Below are 22,546 nucleotides of genomic sequence, written 5' to 3'. Positions count from 1 at the left end.
AAAAGAAAACCTGAAAAGCACAAACAATAAAATAAAACATTAGTAGATTTGACTACATCGAAATTAAGACTTGATTAGATAAAGAACTTTAAAGTTAAAATTAACAGGTGATAAATCAAGAGTAGATATTTGCTATGTTATGAAAAAAAGTCTTTGAAATGACAAGAAAAACATGAGAAGTACAATTTAAAACAGCCAAGGATATAACAGACAATTCACAGAACAATAACAGAAAAACCCTCACATCTATCACATAGATGAAGAGATGGCTACCCTTTTTTTTTTAAAGCATTCCTTCACATTTTTCTATTAATTTAATTCTAAATGAATTCTCCCAATGCCCCAGTAGGTTAATCAGATATTTCTCAGAAAAAACACTGACATGACATATTCAAAGACATCCAGAAGCCAGGAGCAGAAGTGAGCAGATAACACAGACAAAAAAGCGTGATGCAACCTTATATACACATCTGATAGACAAAAACTAGAAAGCTGGATACATTTGCGGGGGGGGGTGGGCAGATGCAAAGAAAAGTCTGGCTGGAGTCTCCCACCCCCTCCGGCCCACGCGCTCCCCCCGCCCCCTCTGGGCGCTCGGCTCCACCCACCCGGGAGCCCCGGCCGCGATTCTGCGTAGATCCACCCGCTCCGCCCGTGTTGGTGCTGTGCCGTCCAGATGCCGGCGAAGAAGCGCCCTCACGGAGACTTGGCTGCCTCTGGGCTCCGCGGGGACAAGAGCGGCCGCGCCCGCGTGAGGGCGCGGGGAATGGCCCGCAGCCCCGGCGCCGCGGAGGTGGGGCGTGCCCGGGGGCCTCCAGCTGAGCTGTCTCCCTCCTACTGCTCCTCTGTGGACACTGCCTTTCTCTGCACATCTCTCTCCCTCTCTGCTAGAAAGCAGCGACTTCTCTTCTCTTCTCTTTCAACTTTGAGTCTTGCCAGGGTTTCTCATATGCATATATATATATATATGTATTTCCCATTGGGGAGCTTATCTAAGTAAGATATTAATGTGGATGTTTTGGCCGCTGAAAAGGACTGAAAGTGGGAGGAGAGTGGATCACTCTTTTCTGTTTTCTGAGTTTTAATTACTTCATTTGTTTGCAAGTCTCCTGGTGAAAAAGACGCTACCTTTAAAGGTACTATTATTTGGTATGTAATTTAATATGACCCATCTCCCTAATTTATATAAAAAGAAATAATTTCAAACACAAATGAAATTTAGAATCAACCACTGTGCATAGGGCTCCTTATTAAACTTAGGCAGCTTGGTTGAATTGAGAATCATATCTGCAATTTCTGAGGGACGTTACACTTAGTATTTGGAGCAATACTTAGCAAAAACTTAGTATTTGGAGTAACATCTTAGACCAGAAGTGTTACGTGAGTAGTGTGTCCTTATTATGCCTTTACTCTCAGAAAGAGGTCTTCTGTTGTTGATTTTTCCCATTTATTTTTTTAAAGCAGGCTAAGATTTATACCTTCTTCAACAGAGAATTACTGTGAAGAGAAAATATTAATGGTTCTCTTCATCTGTTTTGTGAACTAATTTTGGACCAGTTTTTTTCAGGAGTGTCATCATCAGACTGGTGGCCCAGATCCTCTGGGCTCAGTTTGTTTTCTTGCTACAAACTTGTTCACATCAGACTCCTTATGTCTGAGGGCTACAGAAGTGTGAAGTCTGTGATCATCTGTGTGTATATTAGTTGCTTCTGTCGTGTCCAGCCCTGTGCGATTCCATGGACTATAGCCCGACAGGCTCCTCTGTCCATGGATTTCTCCAGGCAAGAACACTGGAGTGGGTTGCCAGTTCCTTCTCCAGGGATGGAACCTGCATCTCCTGCATTGCAGGCAAATTCTTTACCATCTGTCACCAGGAAGCTTATGACCACCTGTACCACCTTCCATTTGATGACCTTCTTAGAGAAGGAAATGCAACCCACTCCAATATTCCTGCCTGGAAAATCCCATGGACAGAGGATCTTGGTAGGCTACACAGTCCATGGGGTCTCAAAGAGTCGGACACAACTGAGCAACTTCACTTTGGGGTGCAAGGCTCACACCTTTGCCTCTGGGAGCTAAAGGCTGTATCTGGCTCACAGTTAGCGTTGAAATCAAAGATTAATGAATGGGGAAAACTGTAGCTCTGCTTTATCTTCTTTTCTAAAATGGGCAATCTTTTCTCCTCTCTCAAGCATCTTACCCACTAACATTTTCTTTTCCTAGCTCATGGTACTCTAATGACATAGGACATGATGCCATTCTCATTCTCATCTCGTGAGAAGGTTTTAGTTTATGACTTAATATCTTAACTCTGACCAAATATCTTTACTCATTTCAGCCTCCATCTGTTGTGCTTATTGATAATGGAGCATCCTCTAGCAGTGACTGTGAGAGAACAAGCAGGATTTCACAGAAATGTAAGTGCAGCTCCATCTGTTCCATTCAGTTCCATCCCATCTGAATGAAATAGAAGTGACTCGACCAACCCTTTGAGCAGCAGACTCACTTCTTGAGCATCCTGCCTTCCTTTCCTTGAAGCATCCCTCTGTGTTTGTTGTGTTTCTTTGAGACCTCCAAACACAGAGTCTGCCACTGAATTTCCTGGTAGTGTTCGGCAGTTGGGAACCCCCAGACGTTAGGAAGCCAGTTTTTCTGATTTCTTTCTGTTTCTTACTGAATAAATTTGAAAAAAAAATCTTTAAAAATTTCTTTATGACATACAAATGTCAGTACTATTGCCTTGCAGAGATGGTAGAAACCTGGCGTGCCTGTTTCCCATTCTGTCTTCCTTTCCCACCTGTTGTAGACATCACCATTTGATGGTAGCCCTCTTCCTTGCAAATCCAGATTTGACCTCAAGATACTCATTGACATGCTACTCTAAATAGTCCATAGCACACAGTGCGAGTTGGGTGCCCAATGTGCTGGTTTCCCAGGGCCACTGTGATAGAGTACTGCAGACCAAGTGACTTAGTGTAAATGTATGGTCTCATAATTCCAGCCCTATTGCCATCATGCAAGTGTTATTCCAGCTTTTCTTTGAAAATTTCTTTGCACATCTGCTGCACATCCTTGTGACTAGCAAGTGATGGAAACTGTTCATCCATTGAGGGTAGACTGAATATTTTTACTTTTAAAAATTGTGGTAAAATATGTGGAATGTAAAATTGACCATTTTAACAATGTTGAGGTGCACAGTCCAGTGGCATTAACAATATTCACATTGTGCAACCATTGCCATTATCCATCTCTGGAACCTTTCTGCTCTTGCAAAATTGAAACTTAGTACGCATTTAACAATACCTCTCCATTTGCCCCTCCCCCCAAACTCTGGAGGTCTTCCCTGCCTGCAATGCAAGAGACCTGGGTTCGATCCCTGGGTTGGGAAGATTCCCTGGAGAAGGGAAAGGCTACCCACTCCAGTATTCTGGCCTGGAGAATTCCAGGGAATGAATAGTTCACGGGGTCACTGAACGATTTTCACCAGACTCTGGCAACTACCATTCTATCAGTTCAGTTCTCAGTTGTGTCCAACTCTTTGCGACCCCATGGACTGCAGCATGCCAGGCTTCCCTGTCCATCACCAACTCCCAGAGCTTGCTCAGACTCATGTCCATAGAGTTGGTGATGCCATCCAACCATTTCCTCCTGCCTTCAATATTTCCCAGCATCTGTGGTAGACTGAATTTTTAGAAACCATCAGACATTATTTGAACAGTAAATTATATGGATAATCAGCAAGAATAATCAAATTTTAAAAAACGAAATAAATTTTGTTATTTTCCTGAAAAACTGTGACTCCACTGAAAAGGGTATGGACAGCAGTTTTGGGTGAGTGGGTAGTGCCATTTGGGGTAGTTGTATATCATGACTGTATCAAAGGAAAGAGATTTGTATACTATTAGTCATGTTACATTGTAGTAATAATTTTGTAATGTAAAATTGATATTTTGACACTATCTTCAAAGTGTCAAAGTTATATCCAAAATCAGTATCGTTATACTTGTTTAAAAAAGAAAATATTCATCTGGAAATAGATTTCAATTTTATGTTTTCTAGATCCTAAAACACTGACATGCCCCAAGGTAAAGTGCTGACTTTCATTCTCAGAGGAATGATCTAGCATAAAAACTGATGACAGCCTCTGGGCATTTCTCTTCCTGTGGTTGGGAAGGTTGGGAGATTTTCAGCCTCAATCTGTGCAGAAGTGGATGTGGACAATCTTAATTTGTAATTCTTCAGCTGTTACACAAGAGCTACAGGAGGGAGACCAACCCTCCATCAGTAGGCGTGGAGCACAATGTAGGGAAAGAGGGCTTCCTCCTTAGTCAAGAGGAGAATCAGAGCAGCCCCAAATGTTATATGAGGTGGGACTAACCCAGGGTCTGTTATTTTTAAGAAAACATACCAAGCTTCCTTCACTATTTTCAGTTTTCAGGCCGCAGACTTCTTTACATTCCCCATTGTTTTCAGCAATGTGGGTCAGTTTTATTAAAAGCCACAAAAATCTGAGTTTTGGTTCTAGATGCATTTTTTATATAATAGTTGTAAGCAATATCACTAGCATGAAATATGAGATATTATGGTATTTTCTTCATATTTTAAATGCAGGTGGTATATCTTCGAGTGATTCTGGATGTACCTTCAAGGAAAGAGGTGGGAAAGTCAGACGAGACATCATGGATTTGGCTGTCTGTACCAGAGAGAAACTGGCCCATGTGAGAGACTGCAAAACAGGTACTCACTCTTCATGTTACTTACCTTTCCTTTTTTTCTTTTTAGTATTACCAAATCTTACCTAAGGAATTTTAATTTCCAGATCTAAAATAAGTTCATATCTTGACTTCAAAGATATGTATTGAACATCTGCTATATTTAACATTATCTAAGGGTGGCAGGGAGGTTTAGGAGGGAGGGGACATATGTACACCTATGGTTAATTCATGTTGATGTATGACAGAAATCAAACCAATGTTGGAAAGCAGTCATCAATCAATTAAAAATAAATATAGAAAAAGAAAGGCAAAAACCCAAACCAACCAAACAAAAACATTATCTAGACACTCATTGTTTTAGCCTTAATTCTCTCTTTTATTAATAGGAAGAATAACATTTTCTGTAAAACTACATTTCATACATTGAAAATGTTTTCTCCTTACCTCTGAGGTAGGGGTCTGCAAAGATGCTTTGTCTCTTTCTCAACTTTTTCTTATATGGGGAAAAATAAGCTTTCTGGACTTAAGCTCTAAAAAGAAAAGTGTAGCCTGTTTGGGAATTCTTTACGATGATTCTAGGCTTACCCTTGAAATTTCAACCTAAAATTTTATGTGCATTTTTGGAAAAGTAGGCCTACCGTTTTCATAGGATCCTCAAAAGACTTTGTAATTCCTTCCAAAAGTTAAGACTCGGTGATGCAGAAAGCCTGCAGATCAGTCTTTTTCAAACTCTTTCAAACCATGCAACAAAAATAAGTAGATAAATCCTTATCCATCATACACACACTACACAAACACAATTGAAACAAAGTTTCATGAGGCAGTGTTGTCCTTCCAGTGGCAGGGCTCTTGGATCCATTCTATTGTATCCTAGTCTTTCTATGAAAGGTGATGGTTTGCCTCACTTATTTTCATAACTGGAGCACTAAGGAGACAGGATTAGTTTGAACACACTTGGTTAAGTGATCTCAAAGGGTTGCCTGCCCGCTCGGACATTCTAGATAACTTCTCTTTGTCCATTAATATGAGCAGCTAAAATATGTTGACATGGCCTTTGGGAGGACAGCAACAAAAAAGCTTTCCTTTGAATGATTCCTTGTTCCTACTGGGTATTTACATGTGTCAATGAAAAAAAGCATTGCCTACTGTATCAGTAAATTAAGGATGTTGTTAATTTACATTAAGGATGAGGGGTGCCCACTGCCAAGCCCTCAGTTACTGCAGCCACTCTCTAACAATGTACCCTAAGGAGACTCGGGGTGGGAAAGAAAAGGATACTGGCCCCTGTAGCTGAGGTGCATGACAAAGGAATGATTTCAGTGAACCGACTTTTGCATCCTCCCATGTAGTAAGGAATCTATCTGCAATGCAGGCAACCCAGGTTTGATCCCTGGGTCAGGAAGATCCCCTGGAGAAGGAAACAGCAACAACCCACTCCAGTATTCTTACCTGGAGAATTCCATGGACAGAGGACTTGGGGTGGCTTATAGTCCATGGGGTTCTCAAAGAGCTGGACATGACTGAGTGACTAACACTGTCTCTTTCATACATAGCAAGGTGCTAAAGTCATTAACACAGGATGTCTGGCTTACTTTAATTACAATCATCTTTAGAGCTTCCGACTCCCTGGTCTTTGTTGCAAAAACTCCTATCTATCCTGCTCTTCCCTTGCCTCCTTACAGGCAGACTCTCAGAGTTATCTGAGATGCCGTGTCCCAAGCTTAAGCCCTCAGTTTTGTCCACTGAATAAAACATAATTCTCATCTTTTAAGTTGTGCGTTATTTTTCAGTCAATATACGTGTCAAAACTGAGGGAATATTTCCTAAGGTACACAGGATACTCTTTTATCCTCATGACCTCAGGGCTCATGTTTCCACTTCCTCCATGAGAAATGTGAAACAGTGACTGTTTGGTAATTCTGTCCTGTAAGACAAACACTGGATAATTCCTTCAGAGGAGAGGTGAGAGTGCTTCCTTTGTGCCCTCTTAGAGTCTGTCCTGGTGGAGTTTACAGGATCCTGGGCACTGACCACTGTGTCATGGCCATCTCTGAATTTGTCCTGTAGAGTGTTTTAAAACAATTTTTAAAATGTGTATTTATTCATTCGGCTGTGCCGGGTGTCTTCATTGCTGCATTCAGGATCTTTGGTTGTGGCCTACAAACTCTTGGTCGCAGTGTGTGGGATCTGGTTCCCTGACCGGGGATGGAACCCAGGTATCCTGCATTGGGACCTGGACTCTGCCTCTGACCCAGGGAAGTCCCTGTCCTCTAGATTTTGAGGAGGTGAAAGAAAGTTCTATAGGGCCTGGAGTTCCCGGAAGCTCAAATGGCCTTCCTGTGCCTGCAAAAAACAGAAGCCCAGAGTCCTGTCTGTTCTCACACAGGGAAGATGTGAAATTTCTTCTTCTGCTCCTTCTCTGGGGCTTACAGAGCCATCTAACCACTGACTGTAGTGTTTCAATATTTTCTGAAATATGGTGAACTTTTTATTATCTGAATTTCCAAGAGAATGGGCGGGGGGGCTCTATTCATGGTAAAAACTGGAGAGTTTCTTTCTAATCTGAGAGCTCCATAATTTCAGAGCAGCATCTGAAACTTACCAAACCAAATGGGCCCCCTCACCCACGCACAGTAGTCAGTCTACTGACACACCAGGTTGCAGTTAGGGAAAGTGCAGTGTTTGTTATGATGCACTGAACAAGGAGTCTAGGACAGCTAATGCTCAAAAAGCCCAAACTTCCTGGTGTGTGTGTATGCTCAGTCGCTCAGTGTCCGACTCTTTGCAACCCCATGGACTATAGCCGGTCAGGCTCCTCTGTCCATGGGCTTTCCCGGGCAAGAATTCTGGAGCAGGGGATCTTTGTGACCCAGGGATTAAACTCATGTCCCCTGCGTTGGCAGGCGGATTCTTTACCACTGAGCCACCTGGGAAGCCCTATTAATCCTTAGGTGCCAGTAGGTCTAGAAGCTACATGATCATGGTCATCAGGTAGTTAACATCTTTCGTTGGGTGGGGGTTTTAGCATCTGTAAAACAATTCAGGAAATGTGCACTAGATACTATTATCTAGGTACTTAGAGGGAGAAGGCAATGGCACACCATTCCAGTACTCTTGCCTGGAAAATCCCATGGACAGAGGAGCCTGGTAGGCTGTAGTCCATGGGGTCACGGAGAGTTGGACACGACTGACCGACTTCACTTTCACTTTTCACCTTCATGCTTTGGAGAAGGAAATGGCAACCCACTCCTGTGTTCTTGCCTGGAAAATCCCAGGGACGGGGGAGTCTGGTGGGCTGACGTCTATGGGGTCACACAGAGTCGGACGTGACTGAAGCAACTTAGCAACAGCAGCAGCAGCAGCAGCAGCAGCAGCAGGTACTTAGAGAGGAGCGAAAGCAGACGATATGGAAGAAGGGTCTGTCCCAGGAAGGCCCCATGGGGTCTTGCTCAGTTACAAAGTTTTCACTTGAATGATTTGAGTTGCACAGAATCAGCACAAAGGCAGTCTTTGGAAGGAGTTCTAGGGTAGTTGAATTCAGATATTTCTCTTCTTCCCAAACAAGGTCGATTCCTGCTCTTTGGTTCTTATGAGGCCTGCTTTGCCAATGTGATCCTTTTGTTTGTAGGACTCTGCTTTTCAGGTGGCGCTAGTGGTAAAGAATCTGCCTGCTGATGCAGGGGACATGAGACATTGATTCGATCCCTGAGTTGGGAAGATCCCCTGAAGGAGGGCATGGCAACCCACTCCAGTATTCTTGCCTGGAGAATCCCATGGACAGAGGAGCCTGGTGGGCTACAGTCCATAGGATCCCAAAGAGTCAGACACGACTGAAGTGACTTATCATGCATGCTTGTAAGGTTATCAGGCTGCCGGTTACTCAAGCTTACTTCGTGTCACTGAACAAAAGTTCTTGCTTTCCAGCAGCAATTATGCATATGCAAATAAATTTTTGAATGCCGTGATTAATATGAACATGATGCATTTTTTTCACTAAAAAATATTTTTTATTTGTTTTCTTCAGGTTCCAGTGGAATACCTGTGAAGCTGGTCACAAATCTCTTTAATTTAGACGTGCCCCAGGACTGGCAGCTATACCAGTATCATGTGACATATAGTCCTGATATAGAGTCTAGAAGGCTGAGAATTGCTCTGCTTTATAGTCACAGGGAACTCTCCAACAAAGCAAAAGCATTCGATGGTGTCATCCTTTTTCTCTCACAAAAGCTAGAAGAAAAGGTATAGTATGATTAATTTTTAAACACACACATATGCATATGTTTATACTGCCCCATATAGATTTTAGAGGTTAGCTGATTTTCATGACAGCTGGAATAAGTGTGTCACTATTCCCATGCCCGAGAGCAAAAGACTTCTTAATTAAGACCTCATCAGCAATTGATTTCCTAATTAAGAAGCTGCTGGTCAGGCATTTCAGAAAGAAGAGCTGTAATACAAACACTGCTTTTTTGACAATTATTTTTCAAGGCAAAGTGTCCTTGAGAGAGGAATCCTTTTTAAACTTTTCCCAAAATAGGCAAGAGTTTAAGAAACAGCATTTAACCTGTGGTCTCAGACCTTTAAATTTACTTTTTTTTGCTCCTGTGCATTCTGTCCATCTGTCCAAAGGATTGACTTCACATCAATCTTGATTCTAAAACTGTCATTTTTCATGACTTGTTCCATCAGATGAAATAGGAGTTACTTATATCAATCTTGCTCCTTGGAAGAAAAGCTATTATCAACTTAGACAGCATATTAAAAAGCAGAGACATTACTTTGCCAACAAAGGTCAAAGCTGTGGTTTTTCCAATAGTCATGTATGGATGTGAGATTTGCACTATAAAGAAAGCTGAGTGCTGAAGAATTATGCTTTTGAACTGTGGTGTTGGAGAAGACTCTTGAGAGTCCCTTGGACAGCAAGGAGATTCAACCACTCAATCCTAAAGGAAATCAGTCCTGAATATTCATTGGAAAGACTGATGCTGAAGCTGAAACTGCAACACTTTGGCCACCTGATGCAAAGAACTGACTCATTGGAAAAGACCCTGATGCTGGAAAAGATTGAAGGCAGGAGGAGAAAGGGACGACAGAGAATGAGATGGTTGGATGGTATCACCAGCTCAATGGACATGAGTTTGAGCAAGCTCCGGGAGTTGGTGATGGACAGGGAGGCCTGGTGTGCTGCAGTCCGTGGGGTCGCAAAGAGTGAGACAAGACTGAGTGACTGAACTGAACTGAGCTGAACTGAACTGATGTCGATCTTAGGGCTTCCCTGGTAGCTCAGCAGAAAAGAATCTGCCTACAGTGCAGGAGATGTAGGTTCCATCCCTAGGTTGGGAAGATCCCCTGGAGGAGGGCATGGCAACCCACTCTAGTATTCTTGCTTAGATAACCCCATGGACAGAGGAGCCTGACAGGCTATAGTCCATGGGGTCACAATGGGTTGGACATGGCTGATGCAACTGAGGACACATGCATATATCAATCTTAAGGATATTTTTGAATGGTTATGACCTTTGGATATGGCAATTGCATGATTCATATCCATTTTTTACACCTTCCCATTTTTAGTCCTAAAATCAAAATACCAATATCAAAGTTTTTATCATATGCTTTGTTCTAAGGCAATATTAAAATTATTACAAAGAAAAAGAACCAGTTTCTGTATGGAAAACTAAAGCAGAGTATTGAATTAAAACCTGATGCTTCTGTCCCTTGGAAAGTGTAATCATTGTAGTTCAGCATCTTAAACAGGATGACAGCTACAGCCTAAATGGAAATTTCTAGATTCCCTGTGAACCTTTGTGAATTTCCTCAAGAAGTGCTTTTCTGAACACTCTTGAAGCCCTTATCCATTTATGAAATTCTAAGATTTATAGGAGCTACCTGAGTGTTTATTTCATCTGAATATGGAATATTAAAATTATACCATATGATTAGATTTAAGAACATGTAAAATCTGGATCTGTAAATTTAGAAATATTTTTATTCATCCTAAGTCCTTATTGGTTCCTCAATATTTTGTCCCATGACCAGATGTTGATAGCATGCTAGTATAGTCTCTCATACTTAAATGACATATTTCGAGGGTTTTACTATCATTAAAGATCATCCTGTCCTTCTACATACAGGCAGATTCTTAATCACTGGACCACCAGGGGAGTCCCAGACTTTTGTACAGTTTTATCTGAGGCAAGAAACACTTCAGTGAAATATCTCATCACTTGTGAAAGAATGCATTTCTCTTTATTTCCATCCCTCCCCTACATGCTTGGTTCATCCTGAAAGCCATTAAAATTACACTTTCACTATAGAAAATACATCAGTTCAGTTCAGTCGCTCAGTCGTGTCCGACTCTTTGCGACCCAATGAATCACAGCACACCAGGCTGCCCTGTACATCACCAACTCCCGGAGTTCACTCAGACTCACATCCATTGAGTCAGTGATGCCATCCAGCCATCTCATTCTCTGTCGTCCCCTTCTCCTCCTGCCCCCAATCCCTCCCAGCATCAGAGTCTTTTCCAATGAGTCAACTCTTCGCATGAGGTGGCCAAAGTACTGGAGTTTCAGCTTTAGCATCATTCCTTCCAAAGAAATCCCAGGGCTGATCTCCTTCAGAATGGACTGGTTGGATCTCCTTGCAGTCCAAGGGACTCTCAAGAGTCTTCTCCAACACCACAGTTCAAAAGCATCAATTCTTTGGCGCTCAGCCTTCTTCACAGTCCAACTCTCACATCCATACATGACCACAGGAAAAACCATAGCCTTGACCAGACAGACCTTTGTTGGCAAAGTAATGTCTCTGCTTTTGAATACGCTATCTAGGTTGGTCATAACTTTCCTTCCAAGGAGTAAGTGTCTTTTAATTTCATGGCTGCAGTCACCATCTGCAGTGATTTTGGAGCCCCCCAAAATAAAGTCTGACACTGTTTCCCCATCTATTTCCCATGAAGTGATAGGAGAGGATGCCATGATCTTCATTTTCTGAATGCTGAGCTTTAAGCCAACTTTTTCACTCTCCTCTTTCACTTTCATCAAGAGGCTTTTTAGTTCCTCTTTACTTTCTGCCATAAGGGTGGTGTCATCTGCATATCTGAGGTTATTGATATTTCTCCCAGCAATCTTGATTCCAGCTTGTGCTTCTTCCAGCCCAGCGTTTCTCATGATGTACTCTGCATAGAAGTTAAATAAGCAGGATGACAATATACAGCCTTGATGTACTCCTTTTCCTATTTGGAACCTATCTGTTGTTCCATGGCCAGTTCTAACTGTTGCTTCCTGACCTACATACAGATTTCTTAAGAGGCAGATCAAGTGGTCTGGTATTCCCATCTCTTTCAGAATTTTCCACAGTTTATTGTGATCCACACAGTCAAAGGCTTTGGTAAAATCAATAAAGCAGAAATAGATGTTTTTCTGGAACTCTGTTGCTTTTTCCATGATCCAGCAGATGTTGGCAATTTGATCTCTGGTTCCTCTGCCTTTTCTAAAACCAGCTTGAACATCAGGAAGTTCATGGTTCACATATTGCTGAAGCCTGGCTTGGAGAAATCTTGAGCATTACTTTACTAGCATGTGAGATGAGTGCAATTGTGCGGTAGTTTGAGCATTCTTTGGCATTGCCTTTCTTTGGGATTGGAATGAAAACTGACCTTTCCAGTCCTGTGGCCACTGCTGAGTCTTCCAAATTTGCTGGCATATTGAGTGCAGCACTTTCACAGCATCATCTTTCAGGATATGAAATAGCTCAACTGGAATCCCATCACCTCCACTAGCTTTGTTTGTAGTGATGCTTTCTAAGGCCCACTTGACTTCACATTCCAGAATGTCTGGCTCTAGGTGAGTGATCACACCATCGTGATTATCTGGGTTGTGAAGATCTTTTTTGTACAGTTCTCTGTGTATTCTTGCCACCTGTTCTTAATATCTTCTGCTTCTGTTAGGTCCATACCATTTCTGTCCTTTATCGAGCCCATCTTTGCATGAAATGTTCCCTTGGTATCTCTAATTTTCTTGAAGAGATCTCTAGTCTTTCCCATTCTGTTGTTTTCCTCTATTTCTTTGCATCGATCGCTGAGGAAGGCTTTCTTATCTCTTCCTGCTATTCTTTGGAACTCTGCATTCAGATGCTTATATCTTTCCTTTTCTCCTTTGCTTTTCACTTCTCTTCTTTTCACAGCTATTTGTAAGGCCTCCCCAGACAGCCATTTTGCTTTTTTGCATCTTCTCCATGGGGATGGTCATGATCCCTGTCTCCTGTACAATGTCACAAACCTCATTCCATAGTTCATCAGGCACTCTATCTATCAGATCTAGGCCCTTAAATCTATTTCTCACTTCCACTGTATAATCATAAGGGATTTGATTTAGGTCATACCTGAATGGTCTAGTGGTTTTCCCTACTTTCTTCAATTTAAGTCTGAATTTGGCAATAAGGAGTTCATGATCTGAGCCACAGTCAGCTCCTGGTCTTGTTTTTGTTGACTGTATAGAACTTCTCCATCTTGCTGCAAAGAATATAATCAATCTGATTTCGGTGTTGACCATCTGGTGATGTTCATGTATAGAGTCTTCTCTTGTGTTGTTGGAAGAGGGTGTTTGCTATGACCAGTGCATTTTCTTGGCAAAACTCTATTAGTCTTTGCCCTGCTTCATTCCGTATTCCAACGCCAAATTTGCCTGTTACTCCAGGTGTTTCTTGACTTCCTACTTTTGCATTCCAGTCCCTTATAATGAAAAGGACATCTTTTTTGGGTGTTAGTTCTAAGAGGTCTTGTAGGTCTTCAGAGAACCGTTCAACTTCAGCTTCTTCAGCGTTACTGGTTGGGGCATAGACTTTGATTACTGTGATATTGAATGGTTTGCCTGGAAATGAACAGAGATCATTCTGTCGTTTTTGAAATTGCATCCAAGTACTGCATTACGGACTCTTTTGTTGACCATTGTGGCTACTCCCATTTCTTCTGAGGGACTCCTGCCCGCAGTAGATATAATGGTCATCTGAGTTAAATTCACCCATTCCAGTCCATTTCAGTTCGCTGATTCCTAGAATGTCGACATTCACTCTTGCCATCTCTTGTTTGACCACTTCCAATTTGCCTTGATTCGTGGACCTGACATTCCAGGTTCCTATGCAATATATTGCTCTTTACAGCATCAGACCTTGCTTCTATCACCAGTCACATCCACAGCTGGGTATTGTTTTCGCTTTGGCTCTATCCCTTCATTCTTTCTGGAGTTATTTCTCCACTGATCTCCAGTAGCATATTGGGCACCTACTGACCTGGGGAGTTCCTCTTTCAGTATCCTATCATTTTGCCTTTTCGTACTGTTCATGGGGTTCTCAAGGCAAGAATACTGAAGTGGTTTGCCATTCCCTTCTCCAGTGGACCACATTCTGTCAGATCTCTCCACCATGACCCGCCCATCTTGGGTTGCCCCACGGGCATGGCTTAGTTTCATTGAGTTAGACAAGGCTGTGGTCCTAGTGTGATTAGATTGACTAGTTTTCTGTGAGTATGGTTTCAGTGTGTCTGCCCTCTGATGCCCTCTTGCAACACCTATCGTCTTACTTGGGTTTCTCTTACCTTGGGCGTTGGGTATCTCTTCACGGCTGCTCCAGCAAAGTGCAGCTTTTGCTCCTTACCTGGACGAGGGGTATCTGCTCACTGCCGCCCTTCCTGACCTTCAACATGGGATAGCTCCTCTAGGCCCTCCTGCGCCCGCACAGCCACAGCTCCATGGACGTGGGGTTGCTCCTCCCAGCCGCTGCCCCTGGCCTCAGGCGTGGGGGCGTGGGGTAGCTCCTCTCGGCCGCCGCCCTGACCTCGGACGCCGGGTAGCTCTTCTCAGCCGTTCCGGCACCGTCGTAGCCTGGCACTCTTGGCCACTGCCCCTGACCTCTGACATGGGGTAACTCCTCTTGGCCGCTGCCCTTCGGGCATGGGGTCCTCCCAGCTTCTGCCCCTGACCTCGGACGTGGGGTAGCTCCTCTCGGCCGAGCTTAATGACTGCTAATGAACTGACCTCTTCTAATTCCTAACCCTTCTGAAAAATCCTTGACCATTGATTCTACTGGCTGATCTATTCATTCTTTTATTCCAAAAAATCTCTACCAAGCCTTGCTTGGTCTAAGGAGCTTTAGGTTTAGTTAGGCACCTGGTATAAAGACCTATTCATGCATTCACTATACTGTTAGCATGTGGTTCCAGATTATAAGAACCCTAGGGCTTTCTCTAGGCCTTTTAAAAATGAAATCGGATTTCCTATCTAAACTGTCCCGGTTTTCTTCTCTCTCTTTCCACATTTACTTTCCCTATGGTCTGTTCCCTATCCTTTGCTTTCTTCTCCTCTGCTCCTCTGTTTTTTTGTTTTTTTTTTTTTAAATGAACTTTTGAGAGGCTTCTTTCTGAAATCCATGAACTCAAGGTGGGCAACGTGCAACATGCATGTGTCCTCAGTCATGTCCGACTTTTTGTGACCACATGGACCATAGCCTTCCAGACTCTTCTGTCCATGGTGTTCTCCAGGTAAGAATACTCGAGTGAGTTGCCATTTCCTACTCCAAGGGATCCTCCTGACCCAGGGATCGAACCCACGTCTCCTGCATCTCCTGCATTGCAGGCAGATTCCTGATTGCTGAGTCATGGGGGAATCCCCAAGATGGGCAGGACACTTTATTAATAGGCTTTTGGGCATCCATGAACTCCTGTAAATGGGTACATTATATGCCTTGTTGTGGTATTCAAGTATGTAACACTTTCTTGGGAGAATGTCTGTAACTTTCATCAGACTCTCAAACTAGGTTGTGACCTGTTTTCCTCTACCTCCCCTTTCCCTCCAAAAGTCAAGAACCCTATTCCTGAATTCTCTTTGGATTGAATCTTTGAACCCTGAGTCTGGTTTTGATTCTCAATTAAGAAATCTGAGAGCGGATGTGTTGCTTTTCTGGGATTAGCAAAATACAGAGGAAAAAAACCTCCCAAACGTAACCCAATGATTAGATAATCACTCACATCACTAACAGCTGCAGCTTTGTTTTTGGTACAGCCTGTGAAGTTTTGATGGCTTTAGCAGCCACATTCTGTGCATTGGAGGATACAGAGTCTGTTTTAAGTGCTTCTTTTTCCAGGTCACGGAGTTGTCAAGTGAAACCCAAAGAGGCGAGACTGTAAAGATGACTATCACTCTGACGAGAGAGCTGCCGGCAAGTTCTCCTGTGTGCATCCAGGTCTTCAATATCATCTTCAAAAAGTAAAGTGCCTCAGATGTGAATTTAATGTAGGCCAATGATGCCTTTCCGCGTAGAGCCTGGGTATTAAAAGTATTTGCAGTTTTGTAGGCGGTGTGCCGGCAGCAATGTCCTCTTTAGGGCAATTTTCTGTGTACTTCTGTCTATTACTGCAGTAATACGCACCACAGCCCATCACAGCCTTGAACGGGCACCTCTGTCACTATTCAGTATCATTTGTGTTGAGACAAGGGCCTCAAGGGTTGTGATGTCTCGGGGACCAGGGCAGGTACCTTTGCCCTTTTCCTGTACCCACTCCCAGCCTCCATCCCCAGACTTAAAAACTGGGTCAGTAAACTGAAGGAGTGGCTTTTCTCCTGGCTCATTTGTTTTAGGTGTGAAAGGGCATCACCATCTGCTTTCAGTGCTTTCAGACCCCTTCCTTTCCCCACTTGTCCCCGGGGACAGAGGAAGGTTGTCACTAAGCTTTTCAGTGTTCTTCGGACTGATGTGAGGATCACTTGCTTCAGCGTCAGCCTGGGTGTTAGTTGACAAAATGCAGGTTCCCTAGCCCTTCACTGGACCTAGTGAACAGAATTTTGTGAGTGGGGCCTGAAAAATCCACATTTTTGGCAAGCTTCCCAGATGGGATCTCAGAAGCTTGAGAACCCCTGTTTTCCATGCTGTGGAAATGTGATGTGTTAAAAACCTAAGATTTTAGCCCTTTGCTCTGGACAGGATGAGAGGAGTTTGGGTTTACTGAGTAGGACACATAGAGGAATTTCCATCACACAGATACACTGATTCCTAATTCTAGTCAGAAGTCTAGGCAAGTGTCTTTTGATCAAAAAACGCTCTTCAGAATCCATTTTTGCATGTACACCCCTGATTGTTTTAAGTCAGCTGACATTTGGAAGGTGCTTTGCAGTGTCAGAGCTCTTTCTCTGGTGCTAGAGTTTCCTTGATCTTTACTCAATTGCCCTGAGGCAGGTATGATTAAACTCCCCATTTTACAGATAAGGAGACTGAGGCTCAGATGACTTTGGGTAGCCAAGAAGCACACAATTGGAACCTCTGTTTTCAGACTTGAAACTCTTCCGTTTCCCCAATGCACAGGGCAGCTTCAGATCAGTAATGTGTCACATTCCAAAAGCAGCCAGAGTTAGTTGCTGAAGAGGCAGCGTTGTCATATAGTAGCAGTGAGGAGCCTGAATAGACTCATTAGAAACCAAACTCCTCGGGAATGTAGACTGGTGCAGATACTGTGGAGAACAGTATGGAGGTTCCTTAAAAAACGAAAACAGAACTACTGTATGATCCAGTGATCCCATTTCTGGTATATACCTAGTAAGAACTCTAATTCAAAAAGATACGTGCACCTCAGTGTTCATAGCAGCACTGTTTACAATAGCCAAGACATGGAAGCTACGTAAATGTCCATCAGCAGGTGAATGGATAAGGAAGAAGTGGTACCTATATGCAATGGAATACTATTCAGTCCTAAAAAGAATGAAATAGTGCCATTTGCAGCAATATGGATGGATCTAGAGATGATCATACTCATTGAAGTAAGCCACAGAAAGACAAATATCATATGATATCATTTGTATGTGGAATTTAAAAAATGATATCAATGAACTTATTTACAAAATAGAAATAGGCTCACAGACAGAAAATAAACTTATGGTTACCCAAGGGGATGGGGAGTTAGAGGTAAATTAGGAATTTGGGATTAACATATACACAATACCATATATAAAATAAGCAACTAGGACCTACTGAATAGCACAGGGAACTATATTCAATATCTTGTAATAACCAATAAGGGGAAAGTATCCAAAAAAGAATATACATGTATAACTGAATCACTTTGTTGTACCCTAAAACCAATACAACACTGTAAATTACTTATACAAAAAGAAAGAAAGAAAAAAGAAAGGAAACAGCCTCCTCATTTCAAAATAAGAACGGGGCCAGAAGAGCCTGTGGACATGGCTTTTCTCACCTCAGCCACGGCAACCACGTTGTTACCGTCACAGTCATATCTGCTAAGGGACCACTTCCTTTTGCAGTTAAACCCGGAAGAATAGAACTATTTTCAATTGTGTCATTCCCAAATGTGGAGTGATAGTTCTTGTATATACCCTCATAGGTATATACAGTAGCTAAACTTTCAACATTATAACAATAAGAGTTCTGGGCTTTTCTACTCGTTTTTATTTCAGCATGGATACAAACTTAGAAGTATACTGTTATAGACAGATGTTTAACACAGATTTAAAATATATATACTTTCAGGATCTTAAAAAAGTTATCCATGTACCAAATTGGACGGAACTTCTATAAGCCTTCAGAGCCAGTGGAAATTCCCCAGCACAAGTAGGTTTATTTATGTTTTCTGTTACTCTGAAATTGTTATAATGTGAGCAATATCATTTATGATGCAATATGATACCATTATGCCTCCTCTGAGAGACTCCGTGGTAAGAAAAGTAATGGATTTTTTAATTTTCAAGTTTTTTTTTAATAGAATGGTGAATGTCAAAAGGTAGCAGTCTGTTTTCTTATATTAGTGAGCTAGATAATTATCATAAATCCTAGAATTCAGAAACTGAACTTCGTGTGTGTGACAAGTAATCATGAGAGCAGAATAAGCTCTGTTATGTTATACCTCATAACTTGGGCTTTGTTTTCCAGCTGACACAAAGTTAACACAGCCAGGGTGGTAGGTAGGAAATTATTGGATAAGAAGATGTCAGATACCCAAGCCAACTAAGCTGCCCTAGTGAATGATAGAACCATTAGGAACACTTGCAGAATCTTCATCCTAAACTAGGAAGTAGAGACGGCAGCGAAGGTGGTCTTGAGCTTTCCAAAACATGTGGTTGAGCCAAAAACAGAGGCAACCAGTGACCCAAAGAGAGAAATACAGATGCTCCCTGACTTAAGATGTTTTGACTTAATGACATTTTGGCCTTACAATGATGTGAAAGCAATATACCATCAACAGAAATCACGCTTGGAATTGCGGATTTTGACCTTTTCTAGGGCTAGCGGTACGGAGTATGGTACTATCTGAAGATGATGGTTAGCTACTACAGCCACAGCACCCAGGCAGCCACCCCATCATCACGAGGGTAAATGACTGATACGCTCACAACCCTTCTGAACCCATACTAGCATTCTGTTTTTCACTTTTAGTACAGTATTCAGTAAATGACACAAGATATTCAACACCTGATTGTAAAATAGGCCTTGTGTTAGATAATTTGTCCAGCTATTGGCTAATGTAAGTGTTCTGAGCACACAAGGTTGGCGATGCTCTGATGTTCAGTAAGTAGGTTACTGAAGAAAAGGTTGGGTGTATTAAATGCATTTTCGACTGAGGATATTTCAACTTACGATGGGTTTGTGAAGATAAAAACCCATTGTCAGTTGAGGAAGGTCTGTACATAAAAGAGAAAATGGATGCAGGGTGTTTGGTTTCTGCCATTTGGAGGAAAAGGCAGGGTGCCTTTGTGCTGGTTCAGTGGATCAGACTGTTCTGTATAAAGCACCTAATCATTCACCCTGTCACTTATATCTCTACCTGGATTAGAAATTCTCGTGGGTCCAGTCTTGTGATGAGCTGGTGTTGGTGCTTTTACCAACCAGCATTCTTCGTCTCCTTAATCAATAGAAATTGATCAGAGACCAGACAGGAAATTCAGGAAAGGCTTTATCAGGGACCCTGCTGCAACAGGGAGGAACAAGAACAAATGATAGGTTCCCTTGCTTGCTTCCTCCCTGAGGGGAGCAGCTGATTGCTTATGTGGGGTGAAGGTAGGGATATGTCCAGAGGTCTGGCCAGAGGGTTAGCTTAGGTGGTTTGTCCATCCCTTCAGTGGTGTTGGGTGTAGCGGGCATGCACAGTACCCTGCTTTTGCTCCCAGCTCTTCAGAAGAGGCAGTTGGCTTTTTGGTATATTTTTTTATCTTATTGTCCATAATTTGCCTCAACTGTGCATGCCCCAGTTACTTTTAGTCCTTGATAGTTTCGCTGCAGTTTGTTGCTGGAGGAGATGTTTGTCCAGGTGTCAGTATTGTGGCAAAAGGCCCCAGTTTCCAGCCTCTCTCAGTGCTAGTGCATATGCTGGTCCTGAAGCTGATATTTGGGGCTTCCCTGGTGGTTCAGATGGTAAAGAATCTGCCTGCAATGCAGGAGACTGGGGATTGATCCCTGGGTTGGGGATATCCCCTGGAGAAGAGAATGGTTATTCACTCCAGTACTCTTGCATTAGTATCACAGTCAATGAAGTCCACAAAAATATCAACTGAAATGATTAAAAAAAAATAATTGTTCTTTCTTGACAGCTCCTGTAACTTTTTCTTATTCAAGACTTCAGACTATGATATTCATAAATGTGGAAAGGAGATGCAGCCACTGCTGCAGTTTCTCTTGTGTGTCCATATGTGACATCACTTAGATTATTTCTGTCTCATTGTGAAGTCTCGTCACTGTCTTCGCCATTGAGTTAGTGTGCTATTTTGAACCTAGATGTTTGCATGCTGGGACAGATCCCTCCGTAAACACTTCAGTCTTAACAGCTATGCTCTCAGCCATGGGCAATTTTGCTCCTCAGGGAACATTTGAAAATGTCTGGAGATATTTTTGGTTGTCACAGCGTGGGAGTTGCGGCTGGCATCTAGTGGGTAGAGGCCAGGGGTATGCTACACATTCTGCAATGCCCAGGCTTACCCGGTGGCTCAGTGGTAAAGAATCTGCCTGTGAAGCAGGAGATGAAAGAGATGCAGGTTTGGATCAAACCCAGGGATCCTAGGTCAGGAAGATCCTGTAGGGGAGGAAATGGCAACTCACTCTAGTATTCTTGCCTAGAGAATCCCATGGACAGAGGAGCCTGGTCAGCTAGAGTCCATGGAGTAACAAAGAGTCGGACATGACTGAGCACACCACACCACACCACACACACACACACACACACACACACACACACACTCTCACACACTCTGCAGTGCACAGAACAGCCCCTAGCAAAGAATTATCCAGTCCAAATGTCAGTAGTGCCAAGGTTAAGAAATGAAGCTCTAAAGAAATGTATTTTATTCTAATATATGTTTAAATTTTCCCCTTATTTGCTTCCCTTGTGTCTCAGCCGGTTAAGAATCCGCCTGCAATGCGGGAGGCCTGGGTTTGATCCCTGGGTTGGGAAGATCCCTTGGAGAAGGGATAAGCTACCCACTCCAGTATTCTGGCCTGGAGAATTCCACATGGGGTTGCAAAGAGTCAGACATGACTGAGTGACTTTCACTTCACTTCACTTCACTTCACTTCATATGTTTAAAGACACTCCAGCTGGAAATAGCTGCAGCATTAAGTCAGCTGCTGAAAGAAATCAGATTTAAAGAAAAATTGTTTCATAAAATTGAGAGAATTAGAATATAAAGTCACCATTTTAAAATATTTATTGTTATCCTGATATAACATTTAAAATATTTATTTAAAAATTTTTTATTTTTTGAAGATTGTCTCTTTGGCCTGGGTTTGCCATTTCTGTATCACACTTTGAAACCAAACTCCTGTTGAGTGCTAATGTGAGTTACAAAATACTCCGGAACGAGACAGTTCTGGAGTTCATGACGGATCTCTGCCGCAAAACTAGCGAGTCCTGCTTTACCCAGACGTGTGAGAAACAGCTGGTTGGGCTCATTGTCCTGACAAGGTAAAATCCTGCCTTTAAATAGACTTTCCTCTAGAGAATGCATTATGTATGCCACGTAGGAAGGGGAAGAGCTCTGGGCACTGGCCGGAGCCCAGATCTGATGAGTCTGCTCCCTGCTGTCAGTTGTCTAGAGCTGAGGCTCCCTGGAGGGGTGTGCTGGGCCCCCGCCGTCTCTCCTGGTCCTTCCTTACCCTCCCCTCACCCCCAGTGGTCTGCACTTTGCTGCTCCAGCCCCTCTGCCTGGTTTCCCCGCCTCTATTTCTGCCTTTTAGATTTCTGCTCACACAAAGTCCACTCAAAGGTCCACTCAGTTGGAATTATTCATTTCTCTGCTCTATGCTGCTCTGGAAGCCCAGTGCTTATCGTCACCTCTTTAGGGCCCTTTTATTTCATTTTATTACATCACAGTGGGGCCTTCCCGGGCAGACCCCTGCCCCATATCCTCTGCCTTAGCTCGTCTCTGAAGTACCCACATAGCAGTGTCTGATGCACTTTCCTTCACCACAGCCTGCTGTCAGCAGATTGGCTTTACTGTGCTGGGCAAGCCGACCCAACTTTGGTTCAGTAGCAACAAGACAGAGCATCAGGTCCGCGTCTCATCTTCACTATAAAGTTACGAGGTCCTTATGGCTGAGGACTTTCAAGCCTCTCTCTGTGTCTGTATAATTTGCCCTCAGTGCATACTGAACCGAATGAAACGTGGACAGTTAGGTGACTTCCTGAGGAACAAAAGCCCACTCTATGCTGCTGCCAGTCCATGGACACTTTTTACAGAAGACCCGCTCACCTTCTCCTAGTCTAGGTTGGAATTTCCACTTGAAGTTGTTTTTCTGGGTTGTAGAGCAGAGAGGTGGCAATTCCACACTGCCCCTTTATC

The 22,546-nt window shown here is 42.9% G+C and overlaps 1 protein-coding gene across 1 annotated transcript in view; it reads left to right on the top strand.

Moving 5' to 3' along the window:
- The first annotated feature begins 507 nt into the window (after nt 1-507).
- The window catches only part of PIWIL4 (piwi like RNA-mediated gene silencing 4), a 55,914-nt gene continuing 33,875 nt past the window's right edge, over nt 508-22,546 (top strand). The window contains exons 1-7 of the mRNA XM_061440188.1: nt 508-847; nt 2,339-2,417; nt 4,606-4,737; nt 8,740-8,954; nt 15,852-15,973; nt 18,249-18,329; nt 21,472-21,669. Of these exons, the coding sequence (XP_061296172.1) occupies nt 677-847; nt 2,339-2,417; nt 4,606-4,737; nt 8,740-8,954; nt 15,852-15,973; nt 18,249-18,329; nt 21,472-21,669 (998 nt within the window). The 5' untranslated portion in view covers nt 508-676. The remainder of the gene's footprint in view (nt 848-2,338; nt 2,418-4,605; nt 4,738-8,739; nt 8,955-15,851; nt 15,974-18,248; nt 18,330-21,471; nt 21,670-22,546) is intronic.

Source organism: Bos javanicus, chromosome 15 (assembly GCF_032452875.1).
Source record: "Bos javanicus breed banteng chromosome 15, ARS-OSU_banteng_1.0, whole genome shotgun sequence".
NCBI lineage: Eukaryota > Metazoa > Chordata > Mammalia > Artiodactyla > Bovidae > Bos > Bos javanicus.
The sequence above is the reverse complement of the archived record's forward strand: the minus strand, read 5'-3'. Positions and strand labels throughout refer to the sequence as shown.